Source organism: Salvelinus sp. IW2-2015, linkage group LG11 (genome assembly GCF_002910315.2).
Source record: "Salvelinus sp. IW2-2015 linkage group LG11, ASM291031v2, whole genome shotgun sequence".
Classification (NCBI taxonomy): Eukaryota; Metazoa; Chordata; class Actinopteri; order Salmoniformes; family Salmonidae; genus Salvelinus; species Salvelinus sp. IW2-2015.
In genome coordinates, this window is record NC_036851.1 from 15365886 (window position 1) to 15384491 (window position 18606).

Consider the following 18606-nt stretch of genomic DNA (forward strand, 5'->3'; position numbering starts at 1 on the left):
TCGTAATTTTTTTTTCTCAAATCCAGAGGACATAAAACAATATAGAGGTAAGATAGATATTGATTTTGACACATGYCATGTAGTATTTTCATATTTTAGTATACGTTGTTCATATTAATGCTAAGTTCCTGTTCTTTTTTGAAGACTTCTCACCAAAACAAGTGTATCTCAGTGAAATGTCAACGGAGCACTGAGCTTACCTCAAACTTTTTATTTTCAAAGCCTTTTACATTTAATTCAGCTCGTGCCATGCTAATTTTGCTATTTGCGACCCCCAGACACAACTTGGAAGGCGACAACCACAAAATGTAAAATCCTCGAAAGTTTTTGTGATAAAGCTGCTAAGCGCTGTCCACAAAGTTTGGTGCTTTGGCTATTATCAGATGTATTAGGTTACGAAATCCGACTTTTTGGATATAATGTTAATGATATGTCAGAGAAAGACCCCACTGAACGATTCAGAACATGAATAATCATATTTGTCTTGGTAAAATGTATTTTATAACATATGGAAATGTCATCACTAAAGTTTTCACCGGGTGGACACGCTACATTTAGGGCTAGGCGATGGGTGTATCGGTAGGCTACTTGATTGTATCAATATTAGGGTATTGGAATGTGGGTGTTAGGGCATGGGGGTAACAGGGCTGGGGTGTGTAGGTAATTAATTGGGTTTAGGTGTGTGGGTAAGTGGGCTGAGGTATATAGATATTGGGGCTGAGGAATAGGAAAACAAGTCTGTAAATGGTATTATAGGCAGAGCACTTAATTTGGGCTTTATTTAACTAGGAAAGTCAGTTAAGAACATATTCTTATTTTCAATGACGGCCTAGGAACAGTGGGTTAACTGCCTTGTTCAGGGACAGAACAACAGATTTTTACCTTGTCAGCTCAGGGATTCGATCTTGCAACCTTTCGGTTACTAGTCCAACGCTCTGACCACTAGGCTACTTGCCTTCTTTTTTTATGTTCCCATCGAGAATAAAACATACTTTTCAATATATATATATGTATATATATAAGAAAATACATGTTAGGGTTACAAATAGCATAAGATTTGCAGTGGCATGTCTGGGGAAAATGTGGGAACAAATAGGTTAACCGAGATTAGTATAGGTTATGCCTGAACATTCAAAAGATGAAACTAGTGTTGTTGACAGTGAAAATAATAAATACCCTGGAAATTCAAATGATGGACGCAATGTGCCTCATATGCCTCTCAATGCCACATACTGGAGCCTTCTTCTTTTTTTTCTTTTTTTTTTACACACAAGTGGCCTATGAGTGACAATGTAGGCCTACATTTGGACAGACACGATGAAGGTTCATGATAGGCCTTTAGGTATAGACATGGCCAGGCTACACTATATGATGATAAAACTACAAGAARAAGTCTAATTGGCTTACTTATCATGACATTGATTCTTAATATTTAAAATAACACCCAGCATTTATGTTTTAAAGTGATTGACAAGGTCTATGTATTCCTGAATTGAATTCAAAATGTGAAACAGTGTTTTTGGCAATAACCTCGAAATGCAAATGATGGACGCAATGTCCCCATATTGCCACATAATGTGCCTTCTTTTTTACGCACTAGTATAACCAAAGACTATAAGAGCCTAGTCCTTTTTATATAGGTACCTTATTTAACGGACCAGTGAAGTTAGTTTATTGTCGCTCTGTGAAGCTGGAGTCGGTATAACTGGGAAATGCAAATAGAAATAGGATATGGCGCATAGCCGCGACACATTTGTGAAATTAGCTGTTTACGCGCGCTTTTCATTAGGCTGAATTGGCCTTGTTGATATTCAGGCCTAATGTCTCATTCATTGAGGTATAARAATTATTCAATACTTTTCCCTTGTATGAACCACTCTCCAAAGTACCTATATGGTTAGACAGACACCTTAACACGGGTTAAATTGACAAAACGGTGTGACCTAATTATTATGTATATTCATTAGGCTATGACTGTTTTTATTAGGCTTACGTGGCAGGTAAGACCTTTTCTGATTGGAAATGATGTCAAAATGATTAAGCTACACATTTGGCAAATGCTCAAATACACTCTTACATTTTCAGTAGYCTACTGTTCAAAACTGACCGATCGTTGTTCGTCTCCAATACTTTTGCTTTGTTCAGAGCGCATCTCTCGCGTATACATTCACCGTCCGACCCCCGCCCCTCTCCAACATTTAGATGAAAGGGTTTAGGATTTTGGGTGACGCTTTGAATCACGTGTTCATAGGAAATAGGCTACACTACGTATAATTTTTGTCTGCGTCGTCCAGCCGCCGACCATAGTTGTTTTCTGTCCATACAGTGTGCGAGGAGAGGTAATGTAGCCTACCTTGCTGTGTTCACTGACTGACGGGTTCACGCCAGTTCATCGGGTTCATCTGAGGCGAGGACCCACCCCCTCCTCTCAAAGCGCAACGAACGGAGCTAATKTAATATAATTCATTTCTATATTAATGTAGGATTCCATTTTACTCCGGACCAACTATCAAGGTAATGCCACTTTTCCTTGTACAATAGAATAGCTCGTATTATTAGAGTTATAATTCCAGATTGTTTACTCCAATTTTGGCTATATAATTTTATCTGGCGCTGTAGTCTAGTCTAGGCAGTTTATATGAAGTCGCAAATATATAAAATGGCGACAGTAGGTGGGGGGTGTCGAGTTAGGATTTTGGGGAATATGTTTAATTCTACAGAATGAGCTGAAGATTGTCGCAAGTAAGAAGAGAGCCAARGTTTCCCAACAGGCTACTGGAGTGAACGAGTTAACTTGCCAGTTTGTTAGTTTCAAGAATGTAGCCTACAACGTTTACTTGCCCTCTCTCGCACGTTACAATGTGACGTTTCTGATGAATTTATTGCACAACGCTGAATATTTCCCTCTTCTTTTTTGAGTGAGTCAGTGTTGACTATTCCCGTATTTAAGTTTTAAGGACTTTTTATGTAACGAATACATAATCTTATTGGATTTGATGACTGGTAGCCTAACTTGGACGACCCAGACGTCCAGCTGGATTTTCTGCAAAAAATGTATTCCTTTTTAATCTATGAATTTTATGGCGACATMAATCGTTCATTTCAACTCTTAAGTAATGTTTCTTTGAACACATTATTGSTTATATGTATTGCACAATTGTTTTCATTTCATTTCCCCCAGTCCTCGATACTGACTTGCTGATGCTTATAGCTCAGCAATCAACTGCATTTTGGGAGCTGTCATCTTTTGATCTGCCTTTTTTCATGTGTGTCAACCTGTCAYAATATTGCACGCTGTACGGTCTTCCTCATGACTCCCATCTCTAAAACAGACAGGACACCCACATTTCTTTAGGTGTCTAGCCAATGAAGTGACCCAGTATAATCAATGCGTTTTCTGTTAGCTGTCCAACATGCCTGTGACACAGCAGGTATTCAGCATGGATCCCAATGCTGACTAATATTACCTTATCCACTGCTCTATGTGTGTCTGATGTTCATACACATCATATAGGACCATAAGATGGTATCCTACCTCTTGAATGAGCGGCAGAAAATATTCATCCGGTAACTATCGGTTAAATATTCAACCCTGTAATCAGGGAAATGTGTGAGTGATTCATGCACATGCAATGAGTCAGAGGCATCATACCAATTGGAACTGAAGAAGCATGTCATGCTACCAGGGTATATGAAATATAATGTAAGGTTATTCAATTAGAATAAATATGCAGACACCTAATTTTACCATTAGCGCCCCCTCAAAATTCGTAGATGCATGACATACGTAAAATAGGATTATTCCCTTGCTCCAATGCTTGGCAGACGTCTCTCATTACTGACTAATACAAAGCTAGACACGRTAGCTCCCACAGCCTGGCTAGATTCAGCCTGGTCCAGTGAGTGTGTATGTGTAGAGGGTTGCACTCTTCTAGGAGGTTACACTGGGGGAATGTCAATTCCCATTGTGGATCCCTGGGAACGTTCTTCCATCTCTCCTTCTCGGAACTGTTCTAATGAGGCCAGGCATATTGCCTTTTATCCTTATTCCCTGCAATTAGGGACGGCTCACAGTTTTGGCTATGGCCATAACAGAGAGTGTTTGTATACACAGACACAGCGTAATGGACCGAGAGTGCCCACTCCACTCTAAAAAAGAAACGTCCTCGGATGACACTCCTTAGTTACTGTACAAATATACCGCTTTGCAGATTATATGTTCTGATGTCTATCGACACCAGTCAAACAATATTTTCATTTCTGTGCCCTAGGTTTCACTGTGCTGTGTAGCCATTGCCAGAGCACACTCAAGCAGGTCATATGGTCATGATTTGCAGTTTTAGCTGACATCGAGTGTATAACATTCCTCAAGTTCAGAGAGGAAAATCAGCTATCTAATGCCAACCAGATCTATTTCCCASCAGTTCTGTACAAACAACCATATTCATGATAACAGCATACTTCCCCCTCCTCACAAAAACAGTCCCATAAGCATACTACTTAGAGAGCTTTGTTTTGTTAGTCTGAAAGTCTACACCACTCTGTATGGGTTCACTCTTATWCTCTCCTTTTCATCGTATGGTATCGTTTTTTTCTTAGGAGTATCGAGGTACAATGCGATCGAAAGATTCCTTGAGACAGCATGTTTGCTCAGTTCCAACCAAAATAAACTTCTCTGCACAAAAACTAGGGGCTAGAGAGGAGAGAGCCCCTGCCACTTTCTCTGTCTCGTGCAAGAAAGGTTTGGTCAGCAGGAGCTGGCATTTGCCAAACTCTGGCAGTTACAAGAGGCTGTGATGTCAGCCATTTTAGGTTGGACAGTACAATGCGCAATACGCCGCCATTTTTCTTCCTTTTTCTTTTTAAGTTGCCAAATCAATGGCCTGGAGTCCCAGATACAGAACTGAAGGAGTTATTCATCAAAAACGCAGAAATAGGCTCCCGTGACTCAGGATTTCTTCACACAAATTTAGTCCGTCATTCAGCCAGGCCATTGAGGAAGGCTCTGGTGAAAAATATAAGATTGCGATGGAGGACATGAAAATGTATTTGAACAGAACAAGAGATGCTTTGGCATTAGCCCTAACCCGTTGCAATGTATGTAGACCTCATTTGTTTTTATTAGATGGTGCCACAAACACTTAATCAGTAGGGTGGACTGTGTAATTGAGCAGGTATTTTGGTATTGTCATTGTGGGAAGGTGTCTTTACAACTGACCCCACCCCAATAGTCCGGAACAGCTAAGCCAAGGCTGGCATTTTCAGAGATGGCACTGCAGAAGGATTAACATTGTCCTTTGCCTGCCATATAAGGTTGTTTTGTGTGTGTGTGTGTGTGTGTGTGTGTGTGTGTGTGTGTGTGTGTGTGTGTACGTCTGTCTGGATGCGTGGTGGGTGTAGACGATTGACTCCTCTGTGTGGGGTGTGGTGGGCAAGGAGAAGAGAGGGGTTGCCATGACAATGTTAACACATGAGTGGCATCACCGACTGGTCTCTCAGCGGACCGGCTGCAGTCACGGATGTAGTGTGTGTGGGGGGGGGTTGACGTCTGACAACACCTGCGTCTCAGCAGACATTCATACGTTCACACACACACACACACATACACATATACTGGTACACGTAGAAATACATAACACACACACACCCTGAAGACACACTCAGATACAGAATTTACGGGCATACAATTGGGAACATAATGAAGACAGATCCCACTGTATTAACACTAGGTTAACCACTCACATCCTTGGATACAGGTGTGTTTTTCATTACAGTAAATGTGGATTTTATGAATGCAATCACTAATCCATTACATAGCTATACACTTAAATTATTATGTTCCCACTAAATTCCAGCCATTCAGTCAATAACAGACACAGAAAGCATAATAGACACAGGAGACATCCAGACATGCAGGAAATGGAACAATGACAAGTCGACGGTCAGTCCTCTGAATAAGGCTCCCAGCGCTGGATCACGTTTCTCTTATAAATGAGGTGGCATTGTTCTCAACGTCTTCCCTGTTCAGGGAAGTAATTGCTATCCGTCTCTTATATTTGGGTTTCCAGCTGATCCACTCACATGACTTGAATCTATTTAATGGACATTTGGCGGTAGATGTACTCAGAAACAGATTTCTCCTATCGTTTAGATGTCTGTCAGGAGTTCTGTCTGTCCCACACCCACTTATGCCAGGAGCTGTTTCTATTTCTGTTGATCTTCAACTCAATACCAGCTAAGCAGGCTTTCAAGACAGCTGTGGATCACTGACACYCTAATATATTGAAAACAAATGTCATAAAACAGCCAAGATCTCCTCAGCCCTTGTGTGACTGCAGCATCACCGACTGTTTACTGGCAGTTGAGTTAAAAGATAAATATTTCTGAAAGCTTTGGTGTAAAACGATGTGGATGTGTACTTCATTGCTTTCTCTGTCATCTTCACTCATGTCCTCCTCTTACTCCAGCTGTCTGTCTGGGTCTGCTCTCCCTATGTCATTCCTTCTTCTCTGTCCTCTTACTCCTCAGTCATGTGACCAGCAACATGGCATTGCAAACGCCAATCTCGGTTTGCAAATATCAACTGTTGGCGACCCTACAATTTATGCGTGCCTGTGGCCTATTTTATTGAAGGTGTACCACTTTATACCCCTTCAGCTATGAAACCACCTTTTTTTATAAGTGTTTTATTCCTATAAACCAAATATTAAATAGTTACTTGAAATGAAATCATTCCGACTGAGTTGAGCACACAAGGTAACATGAGGACTTTGCTTATGAAGAGTGAGCGGGGGTGTTCTGAGAGCTTGTCTGAAAGCTCTGTTACTTTGCCTCAGTTCAGATCAGTACTCTCCAGGTCTATGGAGATTAAACTCTTTTCATCTCAGCCATAGAGCCAGTGCCAGTATCGGGACATACGACACACCGGGAGACAGTTCCCGTCTGAGTCGTCTACTTTAGCGCTGAAACACGAGGCCCCTCTTTTCAGAGTGCACCATTCAATGGCTCCCTGTCTGAGAAGCCCTAGTCTTGTCTGATCGCACATCTCGCTCGTGAGATAATGCACCCCATTCTTTTGAATGGTGACCTGGTTCTTCATGTACCCTTGCTCAACTTTGTGCCTGTCTTGGGTTTGTCATGCATGGAATTGGATGTTTTAGGGGGAGAGGTACCAGGGCAACGGTACTGTGCTATATCTCAGCGCAGTACTCGGGACACAAATAACTTCAACCTATTAGTGCTCAGATGACATTTTCTATCACATGGTATTTTTTAAATGGCAMGGCCTTTGTATCATTGTGATGAAGACAGATAAAAGCATTTTACATGCACATTTTGTAGGCCACATTTTTTGTAACCTCCTTGATGCATTAGTATTTCAACACGTGTACGGTGATTGAGGAGCTCTGAGACCAGGAAACAAAATTTGAGCCACATTTGTGAAAAACTATCAGTTAGGATGAGGCAGTAATGATTATAGTTCTACATTACAATTAACTGCATGCAGTGCATTTGGAAAGTTTTCAGACCCCTTGGCTTTTTCCGCYTTTTGTTACYTTACAGCCCTATTCTAAAACTGATTAAAAAAACATCTTATCATCAGTCTTCACACAGTAACCAATAATGACAAAGCAAAAACAGATTTAGACATTTTTGCAAAAAATAAATAAATGTAATATCACATTTACATAAGCATTTAGACCCTTTCCTCAGTACTTTGTTGAAGCACCTTTGACAGCGATAACAGCCTCAAGTCTTCTTGGGTATGACACTACAAGCTTGACACACCTGTATTTAAGGAGTTTTRCCCCATTCTTCTCTGCAGATCCTCTCAAGCGCTGTCAGGTTGGATGCAGAGCGTCGCTGCACAGCTATTTTCAGGTCTCCCCAGAGATGTTCAATCGTGCTCTGGCTGGGCCACTCAAAGACTTGTCCCGAAGCCACTCCTGCATTGTCTTTGCTGTGTGCTTAGGGTCGTCCTGTTGGAAGCTGGACCTTCTCCCCAGTCTGAGGTCCTGAGCAGGTTTTCATCAAGGGTATCTCTGTAGTCATCTTTCCTTCACTCCTGACTAGTCTCCCAGTCCCTGTCTCTGAAAAACATCCCCACGGCATGATGCTGCCACCACCATGCATCACCGTAGGGATGGTGCCAGATTTCCTCCAGATGTGACGCTTTGCATTCAGGCCAAAGAGTTAAATCTTGATTTCATCAGACCAGAGAATCTTGTTTCTCATGGTCTGAGAGTCCTTTAGGTGCCTTTTGGCAAACTCCAAGCGGGCTGTCATTGGCCTTTTACTGCTTTTACTCAACTTGTTCTTGGGGACCTTCAATGCTGAAGAAATGTTTTGGTACCCTTCCCCAAATCTGTGCTTCGACACAATCCTGTCTCAGAGCTCTACGGACAATTCCTTTGACCTCATGGCTTGGTTTCTGCTCTGACATGCACTGTCAACTGTGGGACCTTATATAGACAGGTGTGTGCCTTTCCAAATCATGTCCAATCAATTGAATTTACCACAGGTAGACTCAAATCAAGTTGAAGAAACATCTCAAGGATGACCAATGGGAACAGGATGCACCTGAGCTCAATTTTGAGGTATAAGATATTTCTGTTTTTTATTTTTTAACTTCTTATGGCTGCAGGGGCAGTATTGAGTAGCTTGGATGAAAGGTGCCCAGAGTACACGGCCTGCTCCTCAGTCATAGTAGCTAATATATGCATATTATTATTAGTATTGGATAGAAAACACTCTGAAGTTTCTAAAACTGTTTGAATTATGTCTGTGAGTATAACAGAACTCATATGGCAGGCAAAAACCTGAGACAAAATCCAAACGGGAAGTGGGAATTCTGAGGCTGGTCGATTTTCAACCAAGATCCTATTGAAATCACAGRGAGATATGGATGAGTTTGCACTTCCTACGGCTTTCACTAGATGTCAACAGTCTGTAGAACCTTGTCTGATGCCTCTACTGTGAAGGGGGGCCGAATGAGAGGGGAATTAGTCAGGTCTGCCATGACCTGACTATGCTTTCACCATGCGCGTTCACATGAGAGGGAGCTCTGTTCCATCGCTCATCTGAAGTCAATGTAATTCTCTGGTTGGAACGTTARTCAAGATTTATGTTAAAAACATTCTAAAGATTGATTCAATACATCGTTTGACATGTTTCTACGGACTGTTACGGAACTTTTGGACATTTCGTCAGCTTTTAGTGAACGCGCTTCCTGACGTTGGATTTGTTTACCAAACAAGCTAACGAAAATAGCTATTTGGACATACATTATGGGACATTACCAAACAACATTTATTGTGAAGTGGGAGTCCTGGGAGTGCATTCTGACGAAGATCAGCAAAGGTAAGTGGAGATTTATAATGCTTTTAATGAGTTTTGTTGACTGCACAATTTGGCGGGTAACTGTATGGCTTGCTTTTGTGGCTGAACGCTGTTTTCAGATTATTGAATATTGTGTTTTGCCGTAAAGCTTTTTGAAATTGACACAAGCGGTTGCCATTAAGAACAAGTGTATCTTTAATTCTATGTAAAACATGTATCTTTCATCAAAGTTTATGATGAGTATTTCTGTTATTTGACGTGGCTCTCTGCAATTTCTCCGGATATTTTGGAGGCATTTCTGAACATGGCGCCAATGTAAACTGAGGTTTTTGGATATAAATATGAACTTAATCGAACAAGACATATATGTATTGTGTAACATGAAGTCCTATGAGTGTCATCTGATGAAGATAATCAAAGGTTAGTGATTAATTTTATCTCTATTTGTGCTTTTTGTGACTCCTCTCTTTGGCTGGAAAAATGGCTGAATTGTTCTGTGAGTTGGTGGTGACCTAACATAATCATTTGTGGTGCTTTCGCTGAAAAGCCTATTTGAAATCGGACACTTTGCTGGGATTAACAACAAGATTACCTTTAAAATGGTATAAGATACATGTATGTTTGAGGAATTTTAATTATGAGATTTCTGTTGAAATCTTTGGCGCTCTGCACTTTCACTGGCTGTTGTCATATCATCCCATTAATGGGATTGCAGCCATAAGAAGATTTATTAATAAATGTGCAAAAAAATCTAAAACCTGATTTCACTTCGTCATTATGTGGTATTGTGTGTAGATTGATGAGGGAAAACATTTAATTTAATCAATTTTTTTAATAAGGCTGTAACGTAACAAAATGTGGAAAAAGMCAAGGGGTCTGAACACTTTCGGAATGTACTGTAACTGGGAACTAACTAGTAAGTCCGCTGCCTTTCCCCTGTCCACACAGTACTAAAACCATACCTTCGCATTTTATTCGTTGAGCATGAGAAGACCAGACTCTCTGGCATGAGAGCTGTAGCCAACGTCTCAATGGAATGCACTCACTAAACCCACTGTCCTCATCAGGGGTTAACTGTGTGCCGTCAGAAAGTATCATGACCTCCCCGCCAGCTAAACATACAGCAAATGCCCACGTCTGGATGCAGCGAACCGGGATTACTACATAAGATGCTGGTGACCTAGTTTTTTTTGGTGTTTTGTTTTTAGTCGGAAGGGAGCCGTCATTAGAAATAAAAAAGGCAGTTACAAAAAGGACATCACGGCCCGTCCGGGATCAGCATGTACTGTGGGTAGTCATTTGGGATTTTTCATTCCGGAACAGGTTCATCTTTTATTTACCAACCAGCAGGCCATGGTGAATGCATACGCATGTCTTCACTCGGTTTGACTGGCTGAAGACATACAGGTTCTTCAGGAGTATGGCCATGTTCAAGAGAATAATGACCTGACTCTTAAGAATTTGGCTATAGATATTTCAAGAATGTAATAGTGTGCTCATTCTGCGTGCTATATTGACACACCTTGTAATAAATCGTTTTATTAAGTACTGAGAAGGACACTGAGATATGGACTGATGATGAAGATGATGATGAACGTCTGCCAAAGAGAGACATATCTCAGCTATCTGCCGAAGCATCATGACATCTCTGTGAGAACTAGATAAGATCAAGAGCAGTTTTCAACACCCCGTCACACATCAACAAATTCACAGCAAGAGAGGCGGAGGGAGAGAGAGAATATGTGTGGGGAGGGTTGTGTTTAATGAGAGGGCAGTGAGGAATTGAAGCAGATTTGTGTCCTCGCTTCATATTCTATGTTGTTGTACTAAGAATGTTGTTATCTATATATTTAGCTACATAACTGTAAAAACAGAATAAGCAGAAAACACTGACCAGAGTTGACCTTTGTCCTGAAAAGGCTTCAAACTGAGTTAAGTGGTGTGTGCAGTGTTTCTCCTAGGATTCTTTTCAGCAGCGGCGTCAAAGTTAGCGTTGGGGGGAGTGGGCATGGCTAATGGTGCAGTCTTAAACCGTCCTCTTGGCCGCAGAGACWTCATTTTGCTGTCCTAAAGCTAATTTCCTTCAATCCTACACATTTTGCCTAGTGTCATGGAATTCTACACATTTTGTCATGAGGTTGAGAGAAAAAAATATCTGTTTTAAGCTAGTTTCCTGCAATTCTACACATTTTGTCATGGGGTTGAGAGAAAAATAATTATATTTTAAAGCTAGTTTCCCGCAATTCTACACATTTTGATATGGCTAATGCCGTGTTCTTATGCTATCTGAGTGAGTGACTCAAACATTATAACAGTTTTAGATTCTCTGTCTAGTTTTAGTTTTGATGATTGTTAGTTCTCAAAGATGATCTTATTTCAAAATATATAGTTCCATTATCTTTTCTGCATGCTTTATATCTGGTTTACACTGGAAACAGTTTTACCATCCCGGAAATTATTTTCCAAATTATATATATATTTTTGTAGCTAAATGAACACTGGTGTGTGCGAGTGTGTGCGTGCATGCATATGTGAAATTTGAAGCAATTTTGAGGAACCTCCATGTGTGAGTGTGTTAGAGTACAAAGGGGGTATATTTACAGAGAGTGGATGTGTGTGTGTGTGCGTGTGTGTATTCATGGATGTGTGTGTTTACCAAAACGAATAGCGTACGTCATCCTAAATAAAGGGTGACAAATAGTTGGAGGCCCTTTGATGCAGTCTGTCGATTTGATTGCTTAACATAACGTAATGTTGCATGTGTCATCAAAATCATTGTTGAGAGAACATCGGGTAGCACTGATGTCACCAGATAGCTCCCAAAAGTTGTTTACACCACAATGTAAAGGGTTGGAACATTATTGCCTGTAAAATGTGGACAGTGGCTCTTATCCAAGGTTGGCAGAAGAGTGAGGCACATGACAATGTAAAAATGACTGGGAGTTTCCCTGAATGTGTGTGGATGCATTCTTATTAGGAATTATTTAACTTATCACATCTTTTTCTGTTTTCTCTCCCATAGGTTTCCTGTGACCTGCCAAAACAGCCTGCTGTCGTGTGAGAGGAGTCCCAGAAGCTGAGGACAAACATGAAGCAACACTGTAATGTCATCGCGGCTGGCCCATGACACTTAAACTCCATCAGTCCTCTCCACAAACCACTCGCCCTCCGTTACCTTACGGGACAACCAGTCAGTCACCCATCATCTACACACCACTACAAAACAATGGCCAGCAAGAGGAAGTCAACAGTGCCATGCATGATCCCATCCAAAAGCAAACACATGCGCGAGGAGATCATACTTGGCTGCCTCCCTGAGCTCCTACCCACAATCCCAGAGGACAGCATCCTCAGCATATCTGGAGAAAACGGACGCCATTTCTTCCATGATTCCTCCAGACCTGAAGGGGGTGACAGATGGCAGAAAGGGGGCACATACAGCTGCCCACCCTGCCGCTTTGAGTCCAGAGATCTGAATTACTTTTTGGACCACCTGCACAGCTGCCACATAGACTTCAGGGCCCAACCCAGCTTCTCCTGCCTGAACTGTGGTGTGTCAGTGGTCAGGTTTGAGGCCCTAGCCCTGCACAACTCTAAAGCCCACCCTGGTGTGTCAGGGGGCTCTGTTACCGTGTCCCTGCATGTCAGGAAGAGCGATGGGGCGACTATCGTGGAGCAGAGCCTGTTCACAACAAATGGGGAGGACTCTAACGATCCTGCAATCTCCTTCACTAAAACACCTATAGTGAGGATGATGAAGGCCAAGGGACAGCACAAGAAGATTGTAGTCTCCCACACAGTAGAGGTGCGGAGGATAGACACTGGGAAGGAGATGAAGCAGACAGACCCCACCATGTTGACGAATGTGCCTAAACTACAGAATGGTTCTCTCAGTAGGACCAGTGGCGCTGCTATGTTGAGGAAACCTCCCACTCATGTGATAACGACAACGGTGCCCAATCAAGCCTATCACCAGCACAGCCCTCCCACCTTCTCATTCTCCTCCTCTTCCTCCGATTCCAGCAAAAACCTCCCAAAGGTGATGATTCCCCTGAGCAGCATCCCCACCTATGATGCTGCCATGGACACCAGCAGTTTTCTCAAGACTTCCTTTGGTAAGTTCCCCTACCCGACCAAAGCCGAGCTTTGCTACCTGACCGTGGTCTCTGATTGGCCAGAGGAGCTGATCAAACTCTGGTTTACCGCCCATAGACTCAAACAGGGGATCAGCTGGTCCCCCGAGGAGATAGAGGAGGCCAGGAGGAAGATGTTCAGCACAGTCTTCCAAGGAACAGCACCCCCAAAACAGCCCCCTAAGCAACGGCACAACAATCATGTTGTAAACCAACACACTGTCCATGCCCAGCCTGCTCCAGTGGGCCCCAGCCACCAGGCTGCCAGGGTATCCCATGGCAGTGTAGTGAGCAGGCATGCTGGAGTCATAGCCACTTCGGCTAGCATTTCAGCCTCTGGTCACCCGGTCACCACTAGGGTCTCTTATGTCGCCCCAACCATGATCCCCCCGAAATATCAGACAGTAGTCAGCGGAACAACGCAGGTAGTAGCCAGGAACACTATCCCCACTACTGTGCCCAGCCTGGAGTCTGACAAGAGTGTTGCGCAAAGGTTGGGTTTGGCGGGAAACAACGGTTGTGTCATTAGCACCATCAGCAGAAGCAGCAGTAGCAGTAGTAGTTGCAGTAGCAGCAGCAGCATCAGTAGTTACTCCTCCATTAGTAATGACGCCGGGGACCATGGCACTAGGAAACCAATCAGCATCATCAGTTGCACCTCCAACATTGGCAATAATGATGATTGTCTCACTGATAGCCATGACAAACCAAACAGTCAAAGCAGCAGACATTATAGCATACCATCTGTCTTGGATGGCTTCAGCAGCAGCAACAAAAGTAAAGTGGTCATGAGTAACACCAGCAAATCTAGCGCTATCACCTATAACATCCATAGCAACGGCAACACAGCTAATCAGGATCATTACCCATCAACAATGGGTGATGATGACCGTAACGACAACAATATCCACAAGTCCAACAACGGCAGTATTAGTAGTGGCTACTCCAGRACTAGCAATAATGATAATGTCAACAACCTGAACCATGCCAGCAAAGCCCAAAACGAAAACACCAGCACCAGTGTCATTACCAAAAGCAGCGGCAGCGGCATATCTATTGTAGAGGATGGCAAATGCACGAAGGAGGTTCCTATGAAAGCTATGTCAGTCCTGCGGCAGCTTATCAAGGAGGAAGACCATTTTGGGGATGACAGGACCTGCCCTGAACTAAAAGTTGACCCCATCAAGATCAACCTGCAGAGGTCCATGGTGAGCGATCCAGCTTCAAAACCTGGTTCAGAGGCCTTCCCTCCAGAGCTCAAGTCTGAGACACACATCTCAGACCTGTCACACCCGTCCTTCTCTGCCCCCTGGGGCAAGAAAACACCCAGACAGGTGCACCTTCTGAGACAGGCATTCACCAGCACACGCTGGCCCAGCAGCCAGGAGTCCGAGGAGCTGAGTATCATGACGGGTCTGCCCAAGCCAGAGGTGGTCCGCTGGTTCAGTGACAGCCGCTATATCCACAAGAACAGCCAGCTGAAATGGCTGGAGGGCTACCAGTGCCTACCAGCAGAGGGGGAGGAAGGAAAGGGCCACAGAGACCACAACGCAGGGGCACTGATCAACCCTCAGGAGGTTCATAGGAAACTGGTGGAGCAGGAGGTGAACAAGCAGCTTGATGGAGGACCTGAGGGGCTGAGCTCAGGGCAGCGGGGATTCTGGTGGGGTGCAGACACACAGAGGCCGCTGTTGAGTCCAGCAGGGCCAGAGGAGACTGGGGAGAGAGAAAGAGCTGTGGAGACAGGGAATGCCGAAGGACAACATGGTCACTGGGCAGAGAGGGAGGATGACCACCAGCAGCCAGTTACCAGCCAGGCCTTTGGTCAGCAGCAGACAGAGCCCAGGTGAGTTCTATCAGTTACCGTTGTCTAATGAAAAGTACTGAATCTGTGATCACCTCATCTACCCAAGGGCAGCCCGCTCATTAGGCAGGATTAGGCCACCGCCTATTGAGGCAGATTGAAGAGGGCGGCATTTGAGCTAAACTGTCCAAGACGCACCTCCAACAACACATAAAACCTCACATAATTATTTTGATGTTTAAAAAATATATATTTCAAAAAACATGTACCCCTTTGTCATGATATCAAATTCATAGTTACAGTCTTGTCCCATCGCTGCAACTCCCCTACGGACTCGGGAGAGGCGAAGGTCGAGAGCAATGCGTCCTCTGAAACATGARCCCGCCAAGCCACACTGCTTCTTGACACAATGCTCACTTAACCCAGAAGCCAGCCGCACCAATGTGTCGGAGGAAACGCTGTACAACTGGCAACCAAAGTCAGTGTGCATGCGCCCGGCCCGCCACAAGGAGTCGCTAGAGCGCAATGGGACAAGGATATCCTGGGCTGGCCAAATCCTCCCCTAACCCAGACGGCCAATGTGCGCCGCCTCATGGGTCTCCCGGTCGCGGCCGGCTGTGACACACCATGGGATTGAACCGGGGTCTGTAGTGACGCCTCTAGCYCTGCAATGCAGTGCCTTAGACCGCTGGACCACTGGGAGGCGAAACCTCAATTATTTCTGCACAAAAACAATAACTATTTCTCTCAACCAGTGGCATATGGGCTTTTTAGGTGAGCGCTGATGCCTCCCTGTGATAATCAGTGCCCACTTTGTCAAAATGCAGGGGTGCAAAATATTTCCTTTGTCCTTTCCCAGCATGCCTCTCCAGAGTGCTGTTGGAGAGACGCATCGCTGCTGCTCTCCACCAACGCTCCGCCCCAAAAATGATCTAACATAAATTATGTAGCAGACATAGTATACGGTGGCCCTTTCTGTAGCCTACAGGCTGGAGATAAAATGTATGACAATGTAATGAGACAGACACTTTTTACATCATGTAGGTTTCTCCGAACAAATAGCCTAATCTAAATGGCACCCAATCAAATACAAAATGTGCTGACATGTTAAGAAACAATATACAGTTGAAGTCTGAAGTTTACATACACTTATGTTGGAGTCATTTAAAACCAGTTTTTCAACCACTCCTACAAATTTTTGTAAACAAACTATGGTTTTGGCAAGTCGGTTAGGACATCTACTGTGCATGACACAAGAATTTTCCAGCAATAGTTGACAGACAGATTATTTCACTTTGTCATGCACAAAGTAGATGTCCTAACCGACTTGCCAAAACCATAGTTTGTATCACAAGAATTTGTGAGTGGTTGAAAAACGAGTTTTAATGACTCCAACATAAGTGTATGAAACTTCAGACTTCAACTGTATATTGTTTCTTAACATGTCAGCACATTTGTATTTGATTGGGTGCCATTTAGATTAGGCTATTGTTCAGAGAAACCTGTATCACAATTCCAGGGGTCAGAAGTTTACATACACTAAATTGACTGTGCCTTTAAACGCCTGGAAAATTCCAGAAAATGATGTCATGGCTTTAGAAAGCTTCGGATAGGGCTAATTGACATAATTTTGAGTCAATTGGAGGTGTACCTGTGGATGTATTTCAATGCCTACCTTCAAACTCAGTGCCTCTTGCTTGACATCATGGGAAAATCAAAAAAATCAGCCAAGACCTCAGAAATATATTGTAGACACAAATCTGGTTCATCCCTGGAGCAATTTCCAAATGCCTGAAGGTACCACGTTCATCTGTACAAACATTAGTACGCAAGTACAAACACCAAGGACCACCAGCCGTCATACCGCTCAGGAAGGAGACACGTTCGTCTCCTAGAATGAACGTACTTTGGTGCGAAAAGTGCAAATCAATCCCATAAATACAGCAAGGAATGCACTGGCTCCAAAACCGCCATATAAAAGCCAGACACGGGTTTGCAACTGCACATAGGGACAAAGATCGACTTTTTGGAGAAATGTCCTCTGGTCTGATGAAACCAAAAATAGAACTGTTGGCATAATGACCATAGTTATGTTTGGAGGGGAAAAAAGGGAGTTTGCAAGCCGAAGAACACCATCCCAACTGTGAAGCTGTAGGGCAGCATCAGTTGTGGGGTGCTTTGCTGCAGGAGGGACTGGCGCACTTTCACAAAATATATGGCTACATGAGTAAGGAAAATTATGTGGATATGTTGAAGCAACATCTCAAGACATCAGTCAGGAATTAAAGCTGTGGCGCAAATGGGTCTTCCAAATGGACAATGACCCCAAGCATACTTCCAAAGTTGTGGCAAAATGGCTAAGGACCACAAAGTCAAGGTATTGGAGTGGCCATCACAAAGCCCTGACCTCAATCCTATAGAAAATTTGTGGGCAGAACTGAAAAAATGTGTGCGAGCAAGGAGGCCTACAAACCTGACTCAGTTACACCAGCTCTGTCAGGAGGAATGGGCAAAAATTCAACCAATTTATGGGAAGCTTGTATAAGGCTACCCGAAACGTTTGACCCAAGTTAAACAATTTAAAGGCAAGGCTACCAAATACTAATTGAGTGTATSTAAACTTCTGACCCACTGGGAATGTGATGAAAGAAATAAAAGCTGAAATAAATCATTCTCTCTACTATTATTTTGACATTTCACATTCTTAAAATAAAGTGCTGATCCTAACTGACCTAAAACAGGGAAGTTTTACTAGGATTAAATGTCAGGAATTGTGAAAACTGAGTTTAAATGTATTTGGCTAAGGTGTATGTAAACTTACGACTTCAACTGTATCCTAAAACAGGACAGGTCGAAGTAAAATGGACAATATAGAATGGATAATCTGGCTACTCACAGCTGCTGTCCAGGAGTTTCACCACGTGTCATGATCAGTGGTTTCAAGTCTGTATCCGTAAATTTGACGAGCTGATCATAGCGAAAAATAAAATACTTCTGCATTTCCCGCTGTGTAAACACATTGCAAATATGCTCAGGATAACTCCTGATGAAGTTGGGTATACAGGCTGCATCACATCCGGCTGTAATTGGGAGTCCCATAGGGCGGCGCACAATTGGCCCAGCGTCGTCCAGGTTTGGCCYGGGTAGGCCGTCATTGTAAATAATAATTTGTTCTTGCCTAGGTAAATAAAAAATAATTCAGAGCTTAAATAGCCAAAATGATTAGTCCCAGGAATCGTGACTAATAACGCCAATGCAACAGCCTGTTTTACATCTTTTTAACGTCCAAAAAATTTATATTTTCAACTTTCATTCAGAACCGAAAAGGAA

The 18606-nt window shown here is 43.1% G+C and overlaps 1 protein-coding gene across 2 annotated transcripts in view; it reads left to right on the forward strand.

Annotated features, from left to right (window-relative positions):
* The window catches only part of LOC111969878 (zinc fingers and homeoboxes protein 3), a 29390-nt gene that overhangs the window by 8453 nt on the left and 2331 nt on the right, over positions 1-18606 (forward strand). The window contains exons 1-2 of one of the 2 annotated variants that reach the window (XM_023996230.2): positions 2082-2514; positions 12362-15318. In XM_023996230.2, coding sequence (XP_023851998.1) covers positions 12566-15318 — 2753 coding nt within the window. In that variant the 5' untranslated portion in view covers positions 2082-2514; positions 12362-12565. Of the gene's footprint in view, positions 1-2081; positions 2515-12361; positions 15319-18606 lie in introns of those variants that run through there. The other variant, XM_023996231.2, reaches the window with a different exon arrangement.